The sequence below is a fragment of the Geospiza fortis genome, unplaced genomic scaffold, assembly GCF_000277835.1.
Source record: "Geospiza fortis unplaced genomic scaffold, GeoFor_1.0 scaffold112, whole genome shotgun sequence".
In the NCBI taxonomy this organism is placed as follows: domain Eukaryota; kingdom Metazoa; phylum Chordata; class Aves; order Passeriformes; family Thraupidae; genus Geospiza; species Geospiza fortis.
Window position 1 is genome coordinate 3,716,442 of NW_005054298.1, and position 23,168 is coordinate 3,739,609.

A 23,168-nucleotide genomic window follows, 5' to 3' on the forward strand; every position below is an offset into this window, starting at 1 on the left:
CCTTTATTGTTCAGAGGCATGTGCTTAAAAGAAAAACAAGACAAGCACCAGTTTAATTGCTACTACAGATATTCCTGACGTAAACTGATTTCTGTGGAGTTTGGCCCCAGACTGAAATTTAAAAAAACCCCAAACTTATTTACTTTAACTAACTACAAGGAAATTAAAAAAAAAAAGCTAAAGTAAAGTTTTGAGTGGATAACAGATGCAAAATCATAATGCTTTAATGCCAACCAGCAGCACACCAAAAAGCCTTCCATCTCCATCCAACTAAAACAATGCATTCCTCACATATGGTGCTACTTATTTTTAACAGCATAATTTCAGCAATATCCAAGTGACAAGAACAATCGAGCTTGATTTCTTTGTGCAATTATGAAGAACCACAGTGTCCAATCAATCAAACTGGTTGATACTCCAAACCCCAAGCAAATGGAAGGAGACATCATTGGATTAAACAACAATGGCTTGTTCCCTTGTTTTGGCAAAGGGAGAAAGCACTTCTTTTTTATTGTTTAGCTTTCTAAATTGGATTATTTAAATTATTATCTGGTGTCTAATTAGGAATCAAAAATACTTAATGAATGCTTACCTGCCACATTGAGGTGTTGCAAAGATTAATTGGGTAAGGTTTATAAAATGCTTTGAAGATTAAAAACACCACTTGATTACCATTGGATGAAGTATGGAAAGGTACTAAAGAAGGCTGCCAACAGCCTGAAGTGTCCCTCCTGTGTTGGAGAAATTCTCCTTTGTGCAGGCTGTGTCAGTGGACACCTGAACCTGTGGAGTTTGCTCTCCCATAGAGGCAGCTGTGTAATTCCTCCTTCCTTTTGGAAATGCTGCTGAGTGTGACTCCCACGTCTCTCCAATATCCTTGGAGCAGCAGTGACTGCAGGCATTGCAGGTAAATGCTCTGTTTTAAATGCCAATCATTTGCTGCCTCTGTATTCAATTTTCTGGTTACTCTCCCGGATGACAGCTACAAAACTCAATGGAAATCATGCCACAGTGGGGACTTGAAAATTTTGGCTCTTTGAAGCCTCTTCTCCTAGATTATTCTTCTAAGTTTCTTTGCTTTTTTTTTTTTTTTTTTGTTTTGTTTTGTTTTGTTTGGTTTGGTTGGTTTTTTTTCTGTTCTTATCTCTACTGCTGGTTGAACACATGAATATACATTTGCCTTTGCCTTCCCAGGTCTGTCTTCTGATTCACAGAGGCCTCATGCAGCAAATCCTTTTGGCTAGTGTGTGGCAACTTGCCTGACTCAGAAGGACCACATGCAGCTCATAACAGAAAATAAATTCATGTGTGTCATAGAGCTGCCAGGAAAACAAAAATACTTGATTTATACCAAAATCCTTCCTTGGCCAGCCTGTAATCCTGTATCACAGCTTGTTGCAATGACTTACTGTCTCACAGTCTGATTTTTTTACCCTCGTAAGGGTTGGTCATTGCTTGTAATTTGTGCATGCTATATAACAAACTGTCTCTCAAGTGGTTTCAGTGCAAGATTGGCCAGGGCAAATGCAGGAGATCCCCGTGGGGGTTTATCAGAAAGCTGCATTCTGACATCAGTGATGCCAATCCACACTTTCTCCAGCACTGAAATGGCTCATGGACTTCTGGTGAGGATTAAAACAGAGGAGGAAAACCACCATCCTCTTTTTCCAGCATTTCAGCTTTTCCTCTGTGTGTTAACAAGAGATCCAGGCCCAGTTTTATGTATGGATCACTTTCTGTCTTTTTTTCACAGCCAGAATGCACTCACATCCATTTATCTACATGGCCCCCAGCACAGGAGAGAGATGGGTGTCTCATTAATGAATTATCTTCCCAGCACTGCTGCAAGGCACCAAAGGCTATTACCATCTCAGCCACCTCCACCTCTGGTTGGGAGATAAGAAAGTGAGGTACACAGAGAGTCAGTGATTTGTTATCTGCCCAAGGTCAAGCAGCTAGGGAAACTGATGCACTGTGTGTGCCTGGCCAGAGGCAGCCCAGCAGCTGCACTCCCAGTGGAGCAGCACTGATGTGTTGCCACCATTTACATTGGTAAAGGCAGCATCAGATGGATGCCGTAGCTCATTTTAAGCAACAAAAGTTCTTTTACAGAGAATTTTAAGAGTATTTTTACAGTTGGGATGGGCAGTTTGTGCTGTGTCTCCTCACCAAACCCTTTCCTAGAAGACTGAGTTTGCACACATCCATTGAAATCCAGTGCTCACTCATCCCTGCTGCTCTGCTCCCCATAACTAATTCTTCCAGCTTGTGTGGTTCCAAACACCTCCAGGCTGAACTCACTAATACCTGCATTTAGTGCAATTTCAAAAAGAATGTTCCAGCCCAGCAATCTTTACAGAGGCACTGAAGTTTGTGGTTTCCTTGTGTAGGAGAAAATTCAGGCTGCAGGTATCACACCCAGATGAGGATGAAACAGAGACCACAGAACTTCAGTTTCCATTCTTCTGCTTTCCCATGCTGCTTCTCTGGATGTTGTCTTTTCCACTCTCCCAGGTCATCACGAGTGTATGCTCATAAGCATGCTTTGGAAACGTGCTTCTCCACATCACTCCTTGCACTCCAGACCAGAAGATGACCAGGATGGAATAAATTCCCATCATCTGTTTTTTTTTTACTAGCACAGAAAACATCCATGTCCCTTAAAGCTGTAAATAAACGAACAGAAAAAACCTCTTTAAACTTACACACAACAAAGTTTTTTAAAGAAAGCAAGGGAAGGGATCGGTCTAAAATTCCACCTAGAAGAATTTTTTTGTTGGCCCCTCTTCTCCTTTGCTTGCACAGTGCTGGAAGGCTGCTCCTCCCCAGGGAGCTCCAGTGCCACCTGCAAGACCACCAGGACACCAAACAGGGAAGGCAGGGTCAGCCTCTCTGCTCAGCTGCTGCCACTTTTCAGGAGGAGAGAAAAAAACCCAACGACCTTGGACAATTTCAGTGGTGTCTCTCTGGAATCCTTGTTTTCAGAAGCCTGACAATAACTGGCTCCAAATGGAAATCAGACTGTGTCATGTCACCTTGTTGATTGTTTTTCTACTACCTTGGCTTTCCTGGGCGTGCACCCCTTCTCCCCTGCCCCTGCTGCCTGGCTTGAATAGCTCCCAGGTACAACTCAGACTGCAGGAGGGAACTGGTGCGTGACTTAATAAATTTATCCTTTGGCTTTCACTGCTTCCCCTGCTGTCACAAATAACTTTCGATCTTGAAAGAGAAACAGCAAACCTGGGCCAATGGGAAAAAAATGCTGGGTTTTGGGTTGGTTTTTTTCCCCAATGTGATTTATAGCCAAATACACTGGGAAGAATCACGTTCCCCAAGCTGGACTAGTAGAGATGGTTCACTGTCACTGGCTGAAGAAATGCAAAGTGACAGCAGCAGTCATGCTCTGCTGAATATGACTGATGTCTGAGAGCAAATTATTGTCAGTATTTGGTAATAATTTCCAAACTTTAGCTCAAATACCTCTGTGCTTTGCATATTGGCAAATGCTAGGTAATGGTGCAGAAAAATGAGTCACCATTGTAATTGGCTTTGTATATTTAATAAGGCCCTGATTACACTTAATCTCCTCACTGAGGTGCTTAAATTAAAGACAGATTTAGAGAACCGTGTTCCTTTAGTCAGGAGAAAGAGCCTGACAGGTACAGAGGGCAGCTCAGATCTGAGATTCCTGAACACACATCCTTAAGTTGGGAAATGGAAATCAGTCTCTCCTGGCCATGACTCAACATGCTGTCATTTAAACCATTTAAGACCAATGCCTTCTGCTTTGGGATTTTCTGTATTCGGGGAATTTGTTAATAGATAAAAGCCTGAAAGCAAAAATAAAATTTAAAACAAAATTAGAAAGGTAAGTCATGCATATCCTGCACATATGTTTTTTCCATCTTTCATGTGTGTCTCTCTTCAAGAGTGAGGGAGAGGTACAGGCCCCACAAACGTGTCCAGGGTGTGCTGGAAGGGCAGGAGCTGTCAGGAGCAGGGCAGGTAATCTAGCCTGCTTTCATGCTTTCATCTTCTTCATACAAACCAACCAAAACCAGAGGAAAATACTTTGGAATCCTGTTATTGTGTCCTTTAAGCGTTTTATCTGTGCAAAGCCACCTCTCAAAACCAAGCAAGACATTTTCATCCCCACCTACACAGCTTTTTCACTGACCCTCCAGGTTCACACAGGCCCTTGTGTTTTAGTGATCTCCACTTTCAGGAAAGGGAATGAAATCTTGTGATTTCAATGAGGATTATGTGGGCAACCTTCGGTCCATTTCCCTGCACTTCTTGTCATGCCATTCACTTTTATTGTTTTCACTTGGTACTGGAATTTTTCCTTTTTTAATTTAACATTTCATTTCTATAGGTTCTTCTCCTCTCTGTTTACCTTTCTTCTCTGATTTCAGGATTTTAATTGGAGTAATTTTGGCAAGTTTTTGTTCTTTTCATTGCCCCTCATTTAATCTCAGTCCATTTGGTTGTACTCACTCAATTTCCAAATTTTCTGGATTTTTTCAATTGCATTGTTTTTGATTGTAGGGATCACATACTTCCAGAGTATGTGTTGGTCTTTGTTCTCTGATTTCAAGATTTCAATGAGGATTATTTGGGCCAGCTTCGGTCCATTTCCCTGCACTTCTTGTCATCTTACTCACTTTTATTGTTTTCACTTGGTATCAGAATTTTTCCTTTTTCTTTTTTTTTTAATGTTTCATTTCTTCTGTCTCTTTGTTTACTCTTCTTCCCTGATTTCAGGATCTTAATTGGAGTAATTTTGGCAAGTTTTGGTCGTTTGCACTGCCCCTCATTTCATCTCAGTCCATTTGGTTGTAGTCACTCCATTTCCAAATCTTCTGGATTTTTTTTTAATTCCATTTTATTTGATCATATCAAATTATATCAATTTGATCATATCAAATGCTTCTTTACAGAGTGTTTGTTAGACTTTTTTCTAATTGTGATTCCACTATTCCATTTGTTTTCCTGAAAGGAATCTTACCACGCTTAAACGCAAACATCTCCTTTGTGTGCACCCTCAGATGAACAAATGTGGCACCCAAGCCCCGGTGTGGCTGTCCCTGAAGTCTGAATCCCTGCCAGCTCCTGGGGAGAGCAAGAGGCTGACGGGCTGTGCCACCTGGCAGGGCTTTGGGGGCACCAGGGACTGCTGCCTGTTCCGGATCCCCGTCGCCGTCACGAACTGCGGCGCTTTCTTTGTGTATCTCCTGCAGCCCACCCCAGGATGCATGGGCTACTGTGCAGAAGGTGAGGACCAGCACAGAATTTATCAATAAGATTGCTTGTGCCTCTCAGGCTGGGTGCTCAAAGGCCCCGGTGCTGCAGTGTGCATCTCGGTGACCTTGCGAGTCAAGCGTCACTCCCGCTACGGCGCGGAGCGTGTAGGAAATAAATCAGTGGCAGTCCAAGGTGTTCCTGAAGAATAGCTCCCATTACCAGTGCAAAATGTAATCTGGTGTGTATTGCTGAAGCGTTCTCTGCTTGGTTACAGCTCACGTGTAACCTTTCCCACTGTCTTTGGCTCCACTTTGGCTTGAAGTTGCAAAGCGAGTGAGCAGAGGCATCTCAGCTGTACCCAGGCTCTGTATCCAGGAGACTGTCTCTAAGGCCTCTCCTTATCTGTAATAATACAGTATCCCCCTTCAAAAAAGGGTAATTCTGAAACTCTGCAAGGAGGAAAAAAAAACCAAACCAAATTGATAACATCTTTTTCATGACATTTATATAATTGTTCTCATCAGAAATAATTTTCAGCCTACTATGAGAGATGTAACCCCTGCTCGGTAGCTAGGAAACAAAGGGAAAGCAGAAAGCAATTGCTCATTCAGTCAAACCTCCTGAACTTCGGAGCATGGCCAGGTGTATGTAGATTTCATCAGAAAACATGCTTTTTTCTCAAAATTAAAAAATTACCTTTATACTTTCAGTGTTTTTGGACAGAAACATGACACTGAGGAACTAGGGTTATCAGCTTTTCAATTTTCAAAATCCAAGCTTAAATAAATTTTAAAGAGAAAGATAACTATTTTCTTATCTTTATCAATATTTTAACATTCCTACTTGAAGAAGAGGAAGGAAGAAAGGCTCAAAAGACATGAAATTAATTCAGTATTTGAAATAAAAAAATCCATTAAAATAAATGAAACCGATTCTTACTCAGAAATTACTTTTTAACTGAATAGTCATTTTTCAGTTTAAGCTTGGCTTTTTTATAAACTATAAGCTTTCCACTACTTTTGTTCAAAGAACTTTTTTGCCAATACATTTTGGGTGAATAATTTTGTCCTATTTGATGATTCATACCTGTTCAATGATGTAAAGCCACCTGCATTTCTAACAAAAGAGAGCTTATCCCTTCCCAATCTCATTTTCAGTGAGACCCAGCCCTTCAGAGTCTTTAATTTCTAGCCTTTAGGATGTTTTTGCAGTCTCATGCATTGGATGGAAAAAACCTAAATCTGGAGGTTTTCTACTGGGTTTTTTTACCTCATGGCTTTCAATTCAGCTGTAAATATTGCACCACAGGAGGCTCAGCTGGGTCCAGCTGCCTTGGCTTTGTGTTGAGGTCAATTCCCTGGTTCCTTCTGCTGGAGGTTCAGGAGCAGGACAGCAATCAGCGTTTCTGAGCTGCAAAACAAGCTGAATTTAAAACTCCATAACTTGGCAGAAAGGACACAGCTGGGAAAAGCAGAGTTCGTGCTTGCAATTCCACTCACATCCTCCCCTGAGCTGATCACCTAACTCTGTCCTTCTGGGATAATTTCCTGCACACAGTCATGATGTGAGCCACGGTTTGAGGCAGCTTCTCTAAGAAATGAAATACAAAAGGGTATAAACAACTGGTCTTTATTCATCTTTTAAGTAACTTGTTTCTTGCCTCTTGCTGTTTGCCCTGGACAGATGTTAACACATTGGTTCTCTGTTCTGCTAGAACAGCTTCATATTTTATTCTCTTGGGTTCCCACATATTATATTTTCTACACTTGTCTGAAAAAGTTACTTAATTTATCCTTTCAAAGCATCTGAACCAGCTTCATGTTTTGCTTGAGTCTGGCTCCCTAGAGATGAAAAACATCCCCTTACACTATTACACCTTTCTTTGTTTCTACTTTCTGGGGGAGTTTAACAGGAAGAAAGGTTTCAGACTTCATTACTTGTTGAAGCCTACAGAAAGCAAGCTGTATTTTTAGAGCAATAGCATTATTCTGGGCAGAGGGAGACTATATTCAGCAGACCTAGCCTAGATACATCCTAAAACAGCCTGGAAAGGATGTTCAGTAAGGTAATAGAGTAAGGCAAAAAAGTAAGGCAATAGTGGCTGGCTGCTTTCTGGGAGTCAGTTTACCTCTGCAACACAGTGATTTCTCATATCCCTCCTGGGCTTCTTGCAAAACTTGGATCAAAAGGCTGTGCTCCAGGGAAATGCAAAGCTGAGGGTCTTTGCCAGAGTAATTAATTTGTATTAATTGAGTGCTTCATTTCAATAATATTTCTCTCACTGCAAAATTTAAAGAAAAAAGAAAAAATAATTCAAAACCAGCAGGTCAGATGGTATAACAGCAATAGGTAGTCAGGACACAATTAGCAATTTTTACATTTCATACAAAACACACCTTCTTGCTTGCGTGGTTACTAATTAAGTCACCAGAAGATAAAATGTAGTGCTCATCCCATGTTTAATTACATCGACATCTTCTTGATAGGTGAACAACCATAACACCAAAATAACATTGTGTGCTCCATCCCTCTTTTGCTCTCCTTTTCCAGACAAGCTGGCAAGCCTGGCTTTGCAGCCGGCCATCACCCCCGAGCTCGTGCAAGGCCGAGTCCACCTGAAGTGCAGCTACAGCCCCCCTCCCCCTGAGCCCCCTGTGCACTTCAGGGTGCTGTGGTCACGCCTCTCCAGCCCAGGAAAGAGGGAGCAGATCCAGCAGGAGACAACCCTGCAGGTGTTTTCCTACGTGGGGATGGACAGCGCGAATCTCCGCCTGGGAGACACGGTAACGCCATCACCTCCAGCAGCACAGGTCACACACCCACAGGGGATCAAACCTCCTTCCTAAACCTCTGTGGTGTTTTTATTAGTGCTGCTCCTCACTCCCTGCGCTTAGAGCTACTGCCCAAAAAAAGATCTGAGACTGTTTCATGGCAACATAATTTAATAACATCAACCGGGTTCAGGACCTGTAAAATGTCTGTGAATCGCAGTGAGTTCTTGGAAGGTATTTCACCTTTTTTATTTTTATTTATTATTTTATTTATTATTTTTATTTTATTATTTAACTTTTATTTTATTTCTACATTTATTTATTATTTGATTTATTATTTTCTATTTTATTATTTACCTTTTATTTTATTCCTACGTGGAGATGGACGGCGCGAATCTCCGCCTGGGAGACACGGTAACGCCACCGCCTCCAGCAGCACAGGTCACACACACACAGGGGATCAAACCTCCTTCCTAAACCTCTGTGGTGTTTTTATTAGTGCTGCTCCTCACTCCCTGCGCTTAGAGCTACTGCCCAAAAAAAGATCTGAGACTGTTTCATGGCAAGGTTATTTAATAACATTAACCGGGTTCAAGACCTGTAAAATGTCTGTGAATCGCAGTGAGTTCTTGGAAGGTATTTTGCCACATTCTAAAGGCAAATTGAATATTTGCAGTTGCATTACACCTTGAATGCTGTGGGGTTTGTATAAGTGGTGGGTACACGTGCCTGAGCCAATTTTTGTTTAGTACTTTTTGTATCTTGCAGCAGAGGTAGGCTCAGCTGCGTGCACTCAGTAATTTTTATATCCATGGACCAGAGACACAATCACATCTTTTCACAGGAAAAAAAAAAATATTATACATTTTAAAATAGAGGGAGATTCATTTTATGGGGTTTTTTTCACGTTGTTCTGCCTCTCTGATTCCAAATTCCTGGTTCAATAGCATACTGAAAGATAGAGTTCATTACAAAGCAATCTTTAAGAAGTATATTTGATGGCTTACATAGCAACAATGATCAGCTCTCAACAACAACAAAACAGAAACCAATACAGATGTGAAAAAAAATTGACTTGTGTACGAATTCATGGCCTTTTATGGTACAGAAACAAGACTTTTAAATTTAAAATAGGTTCATAACTTTTACAGGCAGAGGGACATTAGTGATGCTACAGCAAACAGAATAAATAGGGACAATGTCGTGGTGTTAAAAGTAGGTTGGAAATAGTCTTGGCATTTTGCAGCTCTTTGAGATCATGGGATCACAGAATAGCAGCCCTCACAGAGGGTTCAAGGTTCATCTGGTCTAAATTTTCTTGGCAAAAGCACAATCTAGACAAGACAGCCCAGCACCCTGCTGAACCTGAAGTGACCAGTGTAGGAAAATCTACCACTCCTGAGATTATTCCAATAGATAACTGTTCTCATTGTGAAAAAAAATTCTTTTTGTGGTCAATCAGAATTTTCCCTCATCTTTTCCATGTTACTACTTGTAAAAAGGGACCCTCTATCTTTGAATCCACTCTTTAAAAGCTGGAACATGGTGATGAGGTTTCCCCTAAGCCTTCTTTTATCAAGGCTGAATGAACTCACTTCTCTCATGGCAGCTTCCCAGGCCTTGGCTCATCTTTGTGGCCCTTCTCTGGACCCTCTCCAGGCTGCCCACATGTTTTTGTGTGGTGGTGACCCAAAATTGTGAACACAATATTCCAGATGTGGCCTGAGAAATGCTGACTGAGATAACGATTTCTTTAGCCCAGTTCAGGATCTGACTGATGATGCCCTCGCATGTAATAAGATGAGGCAGATAATTCTGCCAGTTTAAGACAAGTTTGTGCTATGAAGAGATATTCTCATCCAAATTATTTCACTTGCAATCACTTCAAATCTTGTTTTAACAGTCCTGAGGGATTCAGAGAAAATATGGTTCTGTTAACAAGTAGCATTGCCAAATCTTTATAAGACTATTTTTATTGTATTGAGTTTCCAGTAAGCCCTTCTTTGTCCTCTGCTGAAACTACATGTTTAATTTAGTGGGTTTAGTGAGACTAAAGCATTCTCTTCCTTGTTAGGCTTCTTTAAAGGTCTTCATGGCCTATTAGGCTAATTACAATTATCCATAAATCATCATGGGTGAAAACCAAGCGATGAAGCTGCAGCTGCAACTGAGAATTCAGTCTTACAAAATAAAGATTTTTAAAAAAGCATTTCACTGTTTGCCATCCCAGTCTGGGTGTCTAACAGGAGTCAAAAGGGAGAAGACTCTCACCTCCAGTGGTGTAAATCTGAAGAAATTCAGCATTCCCCTAGGGGAAAGGTTATGCCACTAAGAGGGGAATCAAACCCTGGCACCAAATTCCACCACCCAGAGGCAATGGGTAACTCTCACCTGCCCAGGAAAGATGCAGATGGAAGAATATTCTCTCAGGCACCATTAAAGGGAGGCCAGATTCACACTGATATGAGAGGGGAGACAATAAATCAGGAGCACTTTCCAGTACTTTTCCCCTTCTCCCTGCAGAGCCCAGCGGGAGCATCCCCAAGGCTGAGCACTGCCAGGGTGCACGAGGGGCATTCAAGGCAGAATTTGTCCCCCAGTACAGAGAATTTGCAGCATTTTGAAAACTACTTGCCTTTTTTGAACCTTTTTAACTCATAATCTCTACTTGCACAATAACCTGCATTTGGTTCCACACATTCATGGCCTGAAATCAGCATCTTCTCTGTTCCTTTCTTGACAAAAAAAACACAGCCAAGCAAGATGATTTTTTTTTTACATCACTTTTTGGGTGGTTGATGTCAATGCTATTCTTTGTAAAAACACCTCCAGGCAATAGGTCAGTCACATAATGGAATAGCTATTGATATATTTTAATACACAGTCAAACCTTAGAGAAGAGTTGAGATTTACCAGCCAACATTCCTGAACTTGTATTGACTAAACAGACAGTTATTTTTTAATAGCCATCATGTCTCCTTTCTTCCCCCCATCTTTGGGTTCCAATTTTGTTATTTCAGACAGTAATGCTGGCAGCACAATGTTCATGAAACTATTGCAGCCTTAAATAAATCTATAACATGCCACTATTTCTCTATAAGCTCTGAAAGGAGCCCACTCCATCTGATGTGAAAATCCTGGCATTCCTAAGCCTTATTTATGTGATAGTGACAGAGGTCATTTCATTCCTCGAGGCACAGCCATCTATAAATTATAGCAGCACGCTGTGAGTAATGAGTTATGCTAAGAAAGAAAGGTGTTTAGGAGAAAACCGTGCAGATTTTGCTCAGCACAGCAATCCAAAAGTTCGCGTGGCGAGGAGCAATTGTCACCCTACATAAACCATGGTGCTCTTTGTAAAATAAGAATGTTTAAGCAAAACCAGCCTTTCTGAGCTCTCTGATAGAAGTGGCTGCTTTGCATGGCACTAGGCAACAGAAGGAGATTATGCCCCAGCCAAAAAGATAGCAAATCATTGCCTCAATATATAAAATAACTATTTTTCTCTCAGAAGGGAAAAAGCATGAAATTTCATAGAGTGGTTTGAATTGGAAGAGGGTCCAAAGATCATCCAGTTCCAACCCTCCTGCAAGGCCAGGGACAACTTCTGCTAGGCCAGGCTGCTCCAAACCCCATCCCAGCTGGCCTTAAGCACCTCCAGTGATGAGGCAAGAGATCTTACAGCCCTGTTGTTCTTGGTGCTGAAGGAAGCCAGATCTTGCAGAGCACTTACACTTCATCTCTCAAGGAAATAGGATTTTTGTCTTATTGCCAGCAGTTCTAAGAGATGCCCCAGTTCAGCCCAGGGCAGAGAAGCAGCTCATTCCAGATGATAAATTCACTACATTTATTGAATGTAAAATCCTGGGCAATGGGCTCATAAATGTTAAATCATATTAATTCTGTACCTATGGAAACACTCAAGCACTTAGAAGGCCATCTTGAGGGTTTGCCCATTCTCCTCTCCGAGAACTAGCAAGGTTTCATCCTGCAGACCCCCAGTCAGCACTGGCTCTCAGCATCTCCCCTTTGGGGTCACTTCATGCCCTTGGCTCAGCTCCCACTGACTCAGACTCTGTCCCAGCCCAGAGGTCTGCAGCAGCATCTGGACTCCAAAGTGACAAAGTGGCATTTCCCCATCTTAAGCACTAATCCCCTCCCAGCAACTGGATTTGTCAGAATCAACAGGAATAGGAAGACCTGCCTGTTTGTAGGTCACAGCTGAGTTTACAATTTCTTCCTCAACCTTCAGGCGGAAAATGAGAAGCATCCCCACAGAAACGGAACTCTAGGTGAACTTGAGCAGAGATTTTAAAGCAGAAAGGGTCAGAGAGCTGATGAGCAAAACTCTGCAGATGATAAAACACCTTGCCATTACCCTGGGAAAATTTCCTTCCTTGGCAGAATGATGACCCAGAGTCAGCTCCCACACTCTGCCTGGCCATGTGGCACCTGGGAAGGAAGAGCTGCCCTCTTCCTGTGCAGCCAGCAGCAAAGTGAGCAGGGCTGGGTACCCCCAGGGCCAGGTCACACAGCTGCACCTGCTCCCTCCTTTGCACAGCCAACAGCCCCTCACAGGGAGTGATTTGTGTTCTAAAGCTGCAAGGTCTAGCTCATTAATTAAATCAAAGACAGATTCTCCCGACTTTCCCCTTCCTGCTAACCCTTCCCAGAGACTTTGTTCCTACCCGTTTCTGCAAATACCTACAGCCGGATCATTTTCTCAAGCTAATGAGAACTATTTTTCTTTTCTTCCAGCTTCCCTAGAAATGTCATCCCTCAGTTCTGCTCATCCTTTGCTCTTTACATCAAGGCTGCAAGCCCCAGCTCCCTCCCAGCTCCCAGCAGTTTGTAACCCCAGCCCATCAGTGTTTAATGGAGAAGGCAATGGCAGCTCCAGTGCCCCAGAGCCATCAGGACACACCTTTCACCTGGCCTGGTGATTCCCTGCCCAGCCTCCACCTTCCATCCAGGAGTGTCACCCTGAGCCCTGCAGCCCCAGCCTGCTCTGACAAGGGTGATACTGCAGGAGGGTGACCCAAACTCAGAGTTAATAATCACCTTCCTGTTAATAATCACCTTCCTGTTAATAATCACCCTCTGCACCTTCTGCAGCCCCCAGATTGCCCTGCTGAGGCAATTGCCAGCAGGAGGTGACCCTAAAGGGCTCCTTATGGGGAAAAGGGAGCTCCCCACAGCTGCCTTGGTTAACTGAACCCCCTGCGCTCATACAGAGGCTGATGGAGAGGGAGAAGCTGGACCTGCTGGCAAACATCCCCATCCTTGCCCCAGCCTGGACTACCCACACCACATTCAGAATTATTTAGGGGAAAAGGTGAAATTGAAGACATTATTATCATCAAAATAAGTAGAAATAACTGATTTGGAGGAAACCTGAATTCTGAAAGCTATAGGGGAAAATACTCACATTTTAATGTGCAAGTTATTAGGGAGAAATTTTCTGGGGACGGTGACAGGTCCTGGCATTAAAATATTCTCCTAAATTGCTTCACAGAACTAACTGACCCTCACCTAATTAATGAATGACTTCTGCTTTTACCTAAAGAAGCTCCTCGTGGGGTTCATGTCAAAATAGGAACGCCTCTGTTTGAGTCCATGGAAGGGGGCAAATCTGCTCCAACACACACAAAGGGAGACACTTCTTAGCTAAAAGAGCCTTTTTTGATATGAGTTTTGTGCCTAGAAGAAGTTTTCTGCCCTATGGGAAGTTTTGCCAGCACACAGGGAAAACAAAGCATCCCATATTAAGAAGCAATCCAGTCATTCTGTCCAAGGGTACCTGTCCCTTTAAAAGAGATGATGAAAAAGTAGAATTTGACTTTTTTTTAACAAATCCAATGAGTTTGTGGAAAAATACTTCCTAACTTGTCACGGCCATCAGCATACTGCTGTCAGTGGTGCTTTTATCTCTTTGCTTTAAAAAGGCTGCATCCTGAGATGGGTGTAGGGGGGGAAGAGAAAAAGAGAAAGAAAAAGTTGATTACTGAAGTGCAGAAAAAAGAGTTAGTATTTAGCTGAAGGCAAAAAAAATCCCTCCTCCTTGGGATGACTATCATAATTATGTGACAAACTGTCAACCTGTAGCTCAGTATCTGATGAACATTGCTGATTGTGAGGTGTGCACCCAACAAGGGTGGGAATTGTATAAAAGGCAGAAATAAAATGTAAATTGTGATGGCTGTCCATACATTTTGAATTTTTAAAGTTTGTGCTGACCTCCAAAAGCACTGAAGATTGAGCTGGGATGGACTGACAGTCTACAGATATCTCTGTGTGTCATTAGGGAGTAATTTTTTATTTGAGTGTTTGGTGCTTTATCTATAAAATATACCTCTGAAACAGATATGAGAGGAAATACAACTAGGCTGGGTTCTGATATTTACCCAAATATCACTTTGGGGAAGATCACCAGGCCATCCTCTGTCAGTGCTGGGCATCCCTGTGCCTGTCCCTGGCAGCTGCAGCTCCCTCCCTGGCACAAACACTCCTCGTGCTGGGCTCAGAGGGAATCTCAGTGGGAACATTTTTGCTTAAAAGCACTGAAGCCAAAAGTGCAAACAGCCCAGTGAGTGCAAATACATCACCTGCAATGTGGGTGCATGTGATCTGCTCCATGAGCTCCGCAAGGGGGGCAGTGCTGTTTGTTTTTGGTAGGGGGAATATGAGTTATCTGAACCCTCTCTGTTGTCACCACCTTGCCAGATCCTGATTTTGCAGACTCGCCTTGTGGCAGCAGCAGGAGCATGATCAACACTCACTTTCTGCCTTCCCAGCAGAAGAACTGTTTTGAAAAGTCTGTAAGCTGAACATAAGCCTTTAGGGAAGGATTGGAGATAATAAATATCTAATGATAACAGGGGCTTATTACCTTGAGGAGACAACAAGTTGCTCTCCTTCAGAGGCAGGCTGGATAACTATGAAATATCTGAGGAATTTTAACTGTAAAGTGTCTCTGTGAGGTGAGATCTGTCTGGTTTTCCCCCAGTACACCCAGTATGACCTCAAGGCTTCCATCTTGTTAATGTAACAAATGACACCATTTTCACTGGGCCAAACACGCCAGAGCTGTCTGCAAGAGAGTGAGAAAAATTGTGAAGGTAAAACCATCCCAAAAGGCACACAAGCCTGGGACTGAGCTGAACTGGAAATAATCCAGAGCACGGAAAACACTTGTTTTTCCCCACAGCCCTACAAACGACGCTGTATTGCTGGTGGGGAATTTCTGCTGTGCACAAATGAGGTGGGAAAGAGGATTCTTCAGTTTGGAGGAAACTCATGGCTTGATGGTAACGAGGAGGGACTTTTAGGGTGCTAAGAGAAATATTGCAGGCTGTTATGCAGCTCATGGCCACATGAATCTGGGAATATCCTGGTGCAGACCCTGCTTTGCAGGTAGTGGTCATGAGGGTCGTGCCTGAGCCAGCAGGTGAGAGCTACAAGCATCAGCATGGGCAGTGAGTGATGCTGGAAAATCTATCCAAAGGCATTTGTTATAATGGAAAATAAATTGGATTGGTCCAGCTCTTCCTTGTGGGTTACTTGAGGCTTAAAAAAGGCAGCAGCTATAAATATGTTATCTGAGTATCTGGAATTTGATTTAATATGTCACAATCTGTTACTTCATTTCCAAGAAGACTAAAAAAAAATATTCAGAACTACAGTTTCAGAGTCTATTGTCATTTGCTTTAAGGAAAATTTCTGTATTTTAATCTTATGGTCCTAGAAATGATTTCTGCAATTTGGTTCTTCTGAAACCAATGAAACATTAAGTTGGCAGATGGTGTGCAGGCTCAGCAGAGATAAAAGTTGTGTGGCTGTGCTAGGAATACAACATAAGTGTCCTGGTACATTGTGTTTGGAGGAGCTTTTATTTGGGTGAATTTTCTTTTTTTTTTTTTTAATACAATATAAACCCTGTAGGCACATCTGCATCATCTTTTATAAAACTATAAGGAAAAAAAAATAAGCTTCTCTTATTGCTGACACAGTTTCTGAGACTGGATGACTGTCAAACAAATTCAAATTTTAAAATAAAATGCTTACAAACGTGGTACAGAGAGAAGATGCTTGATCCAGTGGACAGACTGGAGTCTGGGATCCCAAGAGCAAATGCCTGAATTCTGACAGTGACATCTATGAACAATGTAGGTTTTCATTAGTAAAATGAGTCAAAATCACAAAACAAGGTATTTAAAGAAAGAAGAAAAACACATTGTAAGAAGAAGAAAACACATCATGAGCATAAAGTGCTATTAATTGTTGAGACAAACACCATACTTCTTTGCTTATTAAATGCATCAAAAATTCTTCCAAATCTCAAAATTTTCACATAAATATTCTCAAAGCCTAAATCCCCAAAAGATATCTCAGCAGTAGAATGAAAGCTTAAAAATTCTGAGCAACAGGAAGATGCATAATTATATGAATGTTACCCAGGAAATGCTATAGCATGTGATGTTTATTCATTTATTACAGGTCTTTTGCACTGTCACAGCTTTTAGGAGGGACTCTCCTGAGCAGCAGTCACTGCCTGAGGACAGCAAAGGTTTCTATGCTGGGATTAAGGTAATGCCCATGGCCCTGAGTCACTGATGAGGGAATATTTGAAAATAACGATGAAGAAACATGAGTTCTGATGATCACAAGCAGTGTTGTTCACTGTGAGAAAATGGCTTTCAGTTTGTCTGTAAAACACCCTGAAGCACCACTGGCACTGTTGCGGTGTTGTGAGGTGCCCAGGACAAGGTGAGAGATGAGAATCTGACTCCAAGTTCCCAGAAGCTGATTTATTATTTTATGATATTATATTATATCAAAAGAAAATCATGTACTGACACTATACTAAAGAAAGAGAAAGGGGACATCAGAAGGCTCAACAAGAATGAAAAATTAAAACCCGTGACAGACTCAGAGAGTCTGACACAGCTGGACTGGGATTGGCCATTAATTAAAAACAATTAACATGCTGGGTAAACAATTCTCCAAATCACATTTCAGAGGAGCAAATCATGGAGAAGCTGAGGCTTCTCATCTTCCCAGGAGAAGAAATCCTGGCAAAGGGATTTTTCATAAAATATCCACTGATGTGCCACAAAGTATGGGCAAAGGTCCGTGTGCTGGTAAAGGTGCCCTGAACAGCTCTGGGGGTTTTGTGAGATGGGAAGACACATCTACAAACCTACAAACCTACAAACAAAGGATGCACAATTCTGTTGTAAATAAACCAGGACAAAGTGAAGACAAAATATGAATCTTTATCCATCATCCTACTACAGTCAGGCATTACAAAACAGAAGTTGCTGGAGATAAATTCACACAGAGTGCAAGCACCAGGTCTAATCCCACTCAAGGATTAGTCTGTCAGGAGATTTTTGGGATCTTCTGAGTATCTTAGTGTCATGCCTCCATCAAAGGGGTTTCAAACATCTGGCAGCCCATTCTGTGTGGCATCTGAAGAACAGTTTCTGAGGAATTTTTTTAAACATCAGAATTTTCCAGGGAGTGGAAATTCCCATTTCCAGCTAGCCCTGAGTGCTGTTTCTGCTCTTTTCCCAGGACAATGGGCAGACAGAAAAGGCACAACCCCAGCTCTCTGTCCAAACCTGTAATATTTTATGTGCAGAGCATTTCTTATTCCTGCCATAGCAGAGAAGGGGAATTGGTAAAAAATTGCAATTATTTTGCACCTGGCGCAGACTACAAGCAAAGAGTCCGTGACCATGAGCTTATGCCAGGCTTTATGCCATGGTATTTCTCCTACTGCACTGGGGTAGGAGCTCCTTTAAACCAAGAATATTAAAAATTAAATAAATTCCATAGCATTGTTCTCAGGCTTAATAAAAGCTGGCTTTCTGATTTGGAGATGAGAAGCAATTACACATTATATATGGGAACTGCAAACATTTTCTTAATTGCAAATAATGTAGTTAAAGTATGTTAACAGCAATTTTACCTTATAAAGTTGAAGATCACTATTGCAAAATGTATTATTATTAAGGAGATTATGATAAAGATTATTATTATTTTGCAAGTAATATCTTAATAATTGGTTAAAACCACTTCAGACTTCACAGATATCAGCGTTGCCTGATTAATCTGTCATCACTCTTGTCTGTCAAAATTATCTTAAAGTTCTTGTTTCTTATTTCCAGTTTTTGCCAGAATCACTGGAAATCGCAGAGGATGGCAAGGAACATGTTTTGACTGTCCTGAGCACAGTGCCCATTGCCTGTCCTGGGCAGGATGATTCCTGTAAAATCACTTTGCAACTAAGCACTGAGGACTTGGGTAAGAGTTTTACATATTGACATCTAATCAATGTGATTGCTTTTGCCACAATTTAGGTTACAATGAATTCTAATAGAAAATATAATATATCAATAATACCAAAGGGCAGAAGCCATAAAATCAGCAAACTAGGCCATGTTTTATCTGCAAAATAAAACAGCTGATTACATCTGACAGATTTTTGAGAGAAAAAAACCCCAAAGCCATAAATCTGACTAGCAATAACCTGAACAGTAGTCTGTTGAGATTTATGGATGAAATAACTGAGAGTAGAAGAACTTATTTTAAATTCCAGGAGCGTAAAATTCCATTTTTAGGGTGTTTTTGTAGCAGGAAGGTTCTTAGGTAGAATAATTTCATTAATTATCAATAAAAAGCTCCCCTGCAGATTTATTATTCAGTAAATGCATAGTGAATCCTTTTTTCTTTCTTTTGTTGGCTTATAGTTTTGTCTAACTTAATACAGAAGGAAAAAATCATTTTTGTGCTTATGTATTATTCTCTTTCTAAACGATTAGGGGTTTTTTTTATTTTATTAACTTGAAAACATTGACAATGTCACTGAGAAAACTCCTGCCCTTTTATTCAATAAATGCTGTCTTCAGGTCAATCCGGCGGAATACCTGTCCTGCCTAAGGGTGACACATGAGTATTTACTTTCCATTTGCACCAAATAAAACACCCAAACTTTTTTCTAACAAGTCACTTCTTTCTCTTCCATAAGTGACTCAACAAGAGAAATGTTTAGAGATAGGATTACAGCTGTAATTTCTCTACCCACAAAAAGGCAACTCTAAAAAACGTTGGCAAAGCCCAGATAGGTCCTGATATTTTTCTCTTTTTAATTCCCTTTCCTAGCTCCCCTCACCAATCAGCCAAGTGCTTAGACAGAAGAAAGAAAAATGATTTAAATGGTATCACAACACAATGAACTTAGACTGAGCAGCACCTTATGGTTCCAGCAGCTGTGTTGGCTCTCGTACATGCAGCACTTTGCATTTCTCCATGGCTCAGTGCTGCTCTGTTCTACACACTGCTCCTGGCTTGGAGTCTGGGCTGCTCCATCAGGAAAACATCCTCTGAGCTCATGGGAATGGATTTCCTTGGATGGCCAGGTGGAGGAAAAGCAGCCTCACACTGAGGGACTGGGGTGTCGGGGCTGCTGTGTGCTGGGACATCCCCACAGACCCTGAGCAGCTCAGGCACTGAGGATCAGACAGGAATTGGTCCCAGTCAAGGCCATTTGTTTAACTCACATTTTCTGAGGCATCCATCAAGGCTTTCAGAATCCCTCTGGCACTGGGAGCGTGGGCCAGGAGCTCTCAGGTGGGGAGGCTGAGCTCAGCACATTGGGCTGGGACTGACCCCTCACCAAGGTCCCCTCCAGTCCCACAGTGTGCACTTGACTGGAAGAAAGAGAGGATTCAGGACTTGCAGAAGCAGCTCTGTTTCCAAGCTGTCAATGGGCTTGATATGTTGGTGCCAAGAGGTGCCAGGAGGAAGGCAAGCTTGTCCAATTAACTCATATTTGAGGGAAGTTGTCACTGAAGTGGAAAATTCCTGTTAGTTTTGATCAACTCATTTCTGCAGCTTAGACTAAACCCAGCTCTAGCCCTTGGTTGCTCCATCCTGAGGCTATTTCCTGGGACGACACTCGGGCTGTTATCTATTGAGCTATCTATATATACTTAAGGCTGAGGATCTGCTGCTGGGTGTCTGCACAACCACATTTGCTCTGAGCCTTTATTGTCTTTAGGCTCCATTAGTTTATCTGAAGGAACACTGCGGGCTTCTGAAAAATGTGTGCTGGCCACAGTGCTGGAAATTAAAAATAAAAACGATTTCAGCTATGATTCGTTTATACCGAATAAATTAACTGACAAGCTCCTTGTCTGACTGAATCCATATAACCACACTCTTGTGCTAATTATGTAGGGAATAAGTGATAAGAAAGCTAATTACAAGCACAGAAATATCTCTCCAAGTTCAGACAATATCATAATGAATGCCAAGGCACAGCAGAGCCACTGGAGTTCGGCTCCTGTTAAGTTTATCGCTACTGTTTTGACAAGATGATTTTCTTTGATTTTAAACTTTTGTTCTGGGTTTTGAGCACAGCTCATGGGGCTGTAATGGCAATAACTATTCCTCATGGAAACCTCCAATTTAATTGAATCAAGAACCTTGAAAATGAGCCAGGACTTTTCTATAAGATGTGAGGTGAGGCAGCCTTTAAGGATTTGATATGAGAGATAAAATGTCATTAATATCTGTAGATTTTAGTTCAGTTCCCATAGTACTGTACAGGGTTAATTTAAATTATATTTCATGAGATTTCTCCATAAGGAATAATATAGTGATTATTTGATTGTGTTAGAAATGCCATCTTACAATTCTTTAATGCCATCTCCAGAAATTATTAAGCAATTCTACAAATGGGAAGAATGGTATAAAAATCACTTATTTTAATATCAGAAAATCAGTTGTTTTCATCTCAGATTAATTTTATGTCCACCATTTCTAGAACTTTATTCTCATCTGATGATAATTAGCGGTCTGGGACAGAAAACTAAGTATTCCTCAAGAAACACTGTAAGTCCTGAAATCAGCATTTAGATTCTGACTGGCTTCAGCAGGGCCACAGTTTCATTTCCTATCAACCAAACGATCCCTGAAAGCCTGATTGGCTTCTTGAGAAGAAAATGCACAATGTATGTAGTGCAGACCAGATGGCTCAGAACTAAATGCCATCACAATTCAGTGTGTATAAGGGAAAACACACCTATGGAAATAAAAATCCAGGTTTGCCCTTCATCTGAGACCTCAGCAGAAAGGGTCAGCACCCGAGAGAAGGGGACACTGCCATTTTGGTTGTGTGTAGAGGTCCCTTTAGGAAAGATATGATGTGCAGTGCCATTGTCACACTGATTTTGTCACCACACATCATTTCTCTACCCACCGTAGGTGCTCACATAGCCAGTATCTCCATAGCTTATTATTTCTCCTCATTTTTTTAGTGAATTTATCAGCACAATAATTCCGTGAAGGATACAAATAAAACTATCATCATTTTACAGATTGGGAAGCAAAACATCATAATATAACCGAGCCAAAAAATACAAATACAGACCTGCTGCATTTGCCTTGCTGTTGTGACTGTATAGTTCACCGAAAACTTACTCAAGAACCCTCCCTTTTCACATCAAAACACCTGTTAATTTTAAATTAAATGCCTCCCAGCAGATACCTCCTTATACTCCAGACAGTGAAGGAGAATTGTTTTCCAGAACACAGATTCATCTCTTTCTTTGTCATGAGAACGACTTGTCTTCATTCCCTGGGCATGGACCCATAAAGATAACACCAGTGTCCCAGAAATATTAGCACCTGTAGAAAAATAGACACCACCAAGTTTTTAGCAAACTTTGGGGATAAAAAAGCAGCACAGTGAAGAGGGCAGGGGGATGCCAGATTCAGTCAGTCACAACTGTCTTCATGCAAAGCCCATCTAGTTCCAAGGTGTCTTGGTTTGAAAGGACAGGTGTCTGCTAAGGAAGGCAGGAACCTCCCCTGACATGGAAAATGAAAACCTCCAAATTATTATAATTTTGAAATTAAGGGGCTCTCAGGCAAAGATATGGGGAGAGGAATAACAGTTCTTTACTACAAGAATTAAAAAAAATACAAATGCAATAGTACCAAAAAAAATACCAACAAAGTATGGTATTGTTGACTGAGAGAGTCAGAATAGGAGCTGATCCCCTGTGTGTCAGGGTGGTACCAGCAGTCATATCCCACGGTGGCTCAGCCCTCCTGCAGTGCCAGCTGTGCTTCTGCTGGAGCAGGGATCCTGCACAAGGGGGGAGTTTTCCTCTGCAGCTCCAGGGCTGCTGCAGATGGGCCTGGGCTCCCTCTGGCAATGCAGGGCAGCAGAAGGCTGCTTCTCTGGGAATGCAGTGGGCAAAGGCTGCTGTGGCGTCCCAAACCTCAGATTGTATCCAGGTAGGAATGCTTGGCTCCTCCTCTGGGCGGAGCCTCTCCCCATGGGATGATGGAATTTTATCAGCCATGCAGGGACACTCACCGGCCATGGACAGGGGATTCCTGGAAGGAGGATTGGTTTGTGGAAGACATAGAGAAAACTGCCCAATGAACAGAAGATAATTGCCCCACCTCTAACAGATGGCAATAGAACACACACCCAGCTACATCTTTCAACCCAAGACACAAGGCGTGTGTGTCCTGGAACCAGAAGCGTTTCTGTTGAACAGAGCAGGGTATGGGTGGCACTTTGGACAACTCCTGTCAGACTCTGTGCTGGTGTTCACTCCAGGCAGCCAGGTCCCAGGGCCCCCAGACATCGTCCTCTCGGCCTGCCAGGTGGATCTGCTGCCGGGGCCGTGCTCGGGGGGCAGCTGTGCAGCAGCCAGGGTGACAGTGACAGCTGTGACCGACTTCGCGCAGGACGGGAACCGCGTCAGCCGCCTCAGCGCCCGGCCAGCTGCGCCAGGGGATGTGCTCTGGAGGGCTTACACACCCAGGGATGTGAAGGTGAGGTCCTGAAATCACTTGGGAAATGTGGCAAATCTAAATGACAGGCTTTTCTTTTACTTTTTCTTTCCTGTTTTTAATTTTTTTTGTCCTTTTTTTTCCAAAGAAAATAAAATTTTAGGGATGATTTTCATAATGATTTGGATTGGAAGGGACCTTAAAAACCATCCAGTTCCAACCCCTGCCTTCCACTGTCCCAGGTTGCTCCAAGCCCCATCCAGCCTGGCCTTGGACACTTCCAGGGAATTGGCAGTCACAGTTTCTCTGGGCCACCTGTGCCAGGGCCTCCCCACC

At 42.2% G+C, this 23,168-nt stretch overlaps 1 protein-coding gene across 1 annotated transcript in view; it reads left to right on the forward strand.

Annotated features, from left to right (window-relative positions):
• LOC106632255 (von Willebrand factor D and EGF domain-containing protein-like) overlaps positions 1-23,168 on the forward strand; it is a 169,765-nt gene that overhangs the window by 44,394 nt on the left and 102,203 nt on the right. The window contains 5 exon segments of the mRNA XM_031057240.1: positions 5,049-5,274; positions 7,795-8,027; positions 16,512-16,601; positions 18,188-18,323; positions 22,657-22,874. Of these exon segments, the coding sequence (XP_030913100.1) occupies positions 5,049-5,274; positions 7,795-8,027; positions 16,512-16,601; positions 18,188-18,323; positions 22,657-22,874 (903 nt within the window).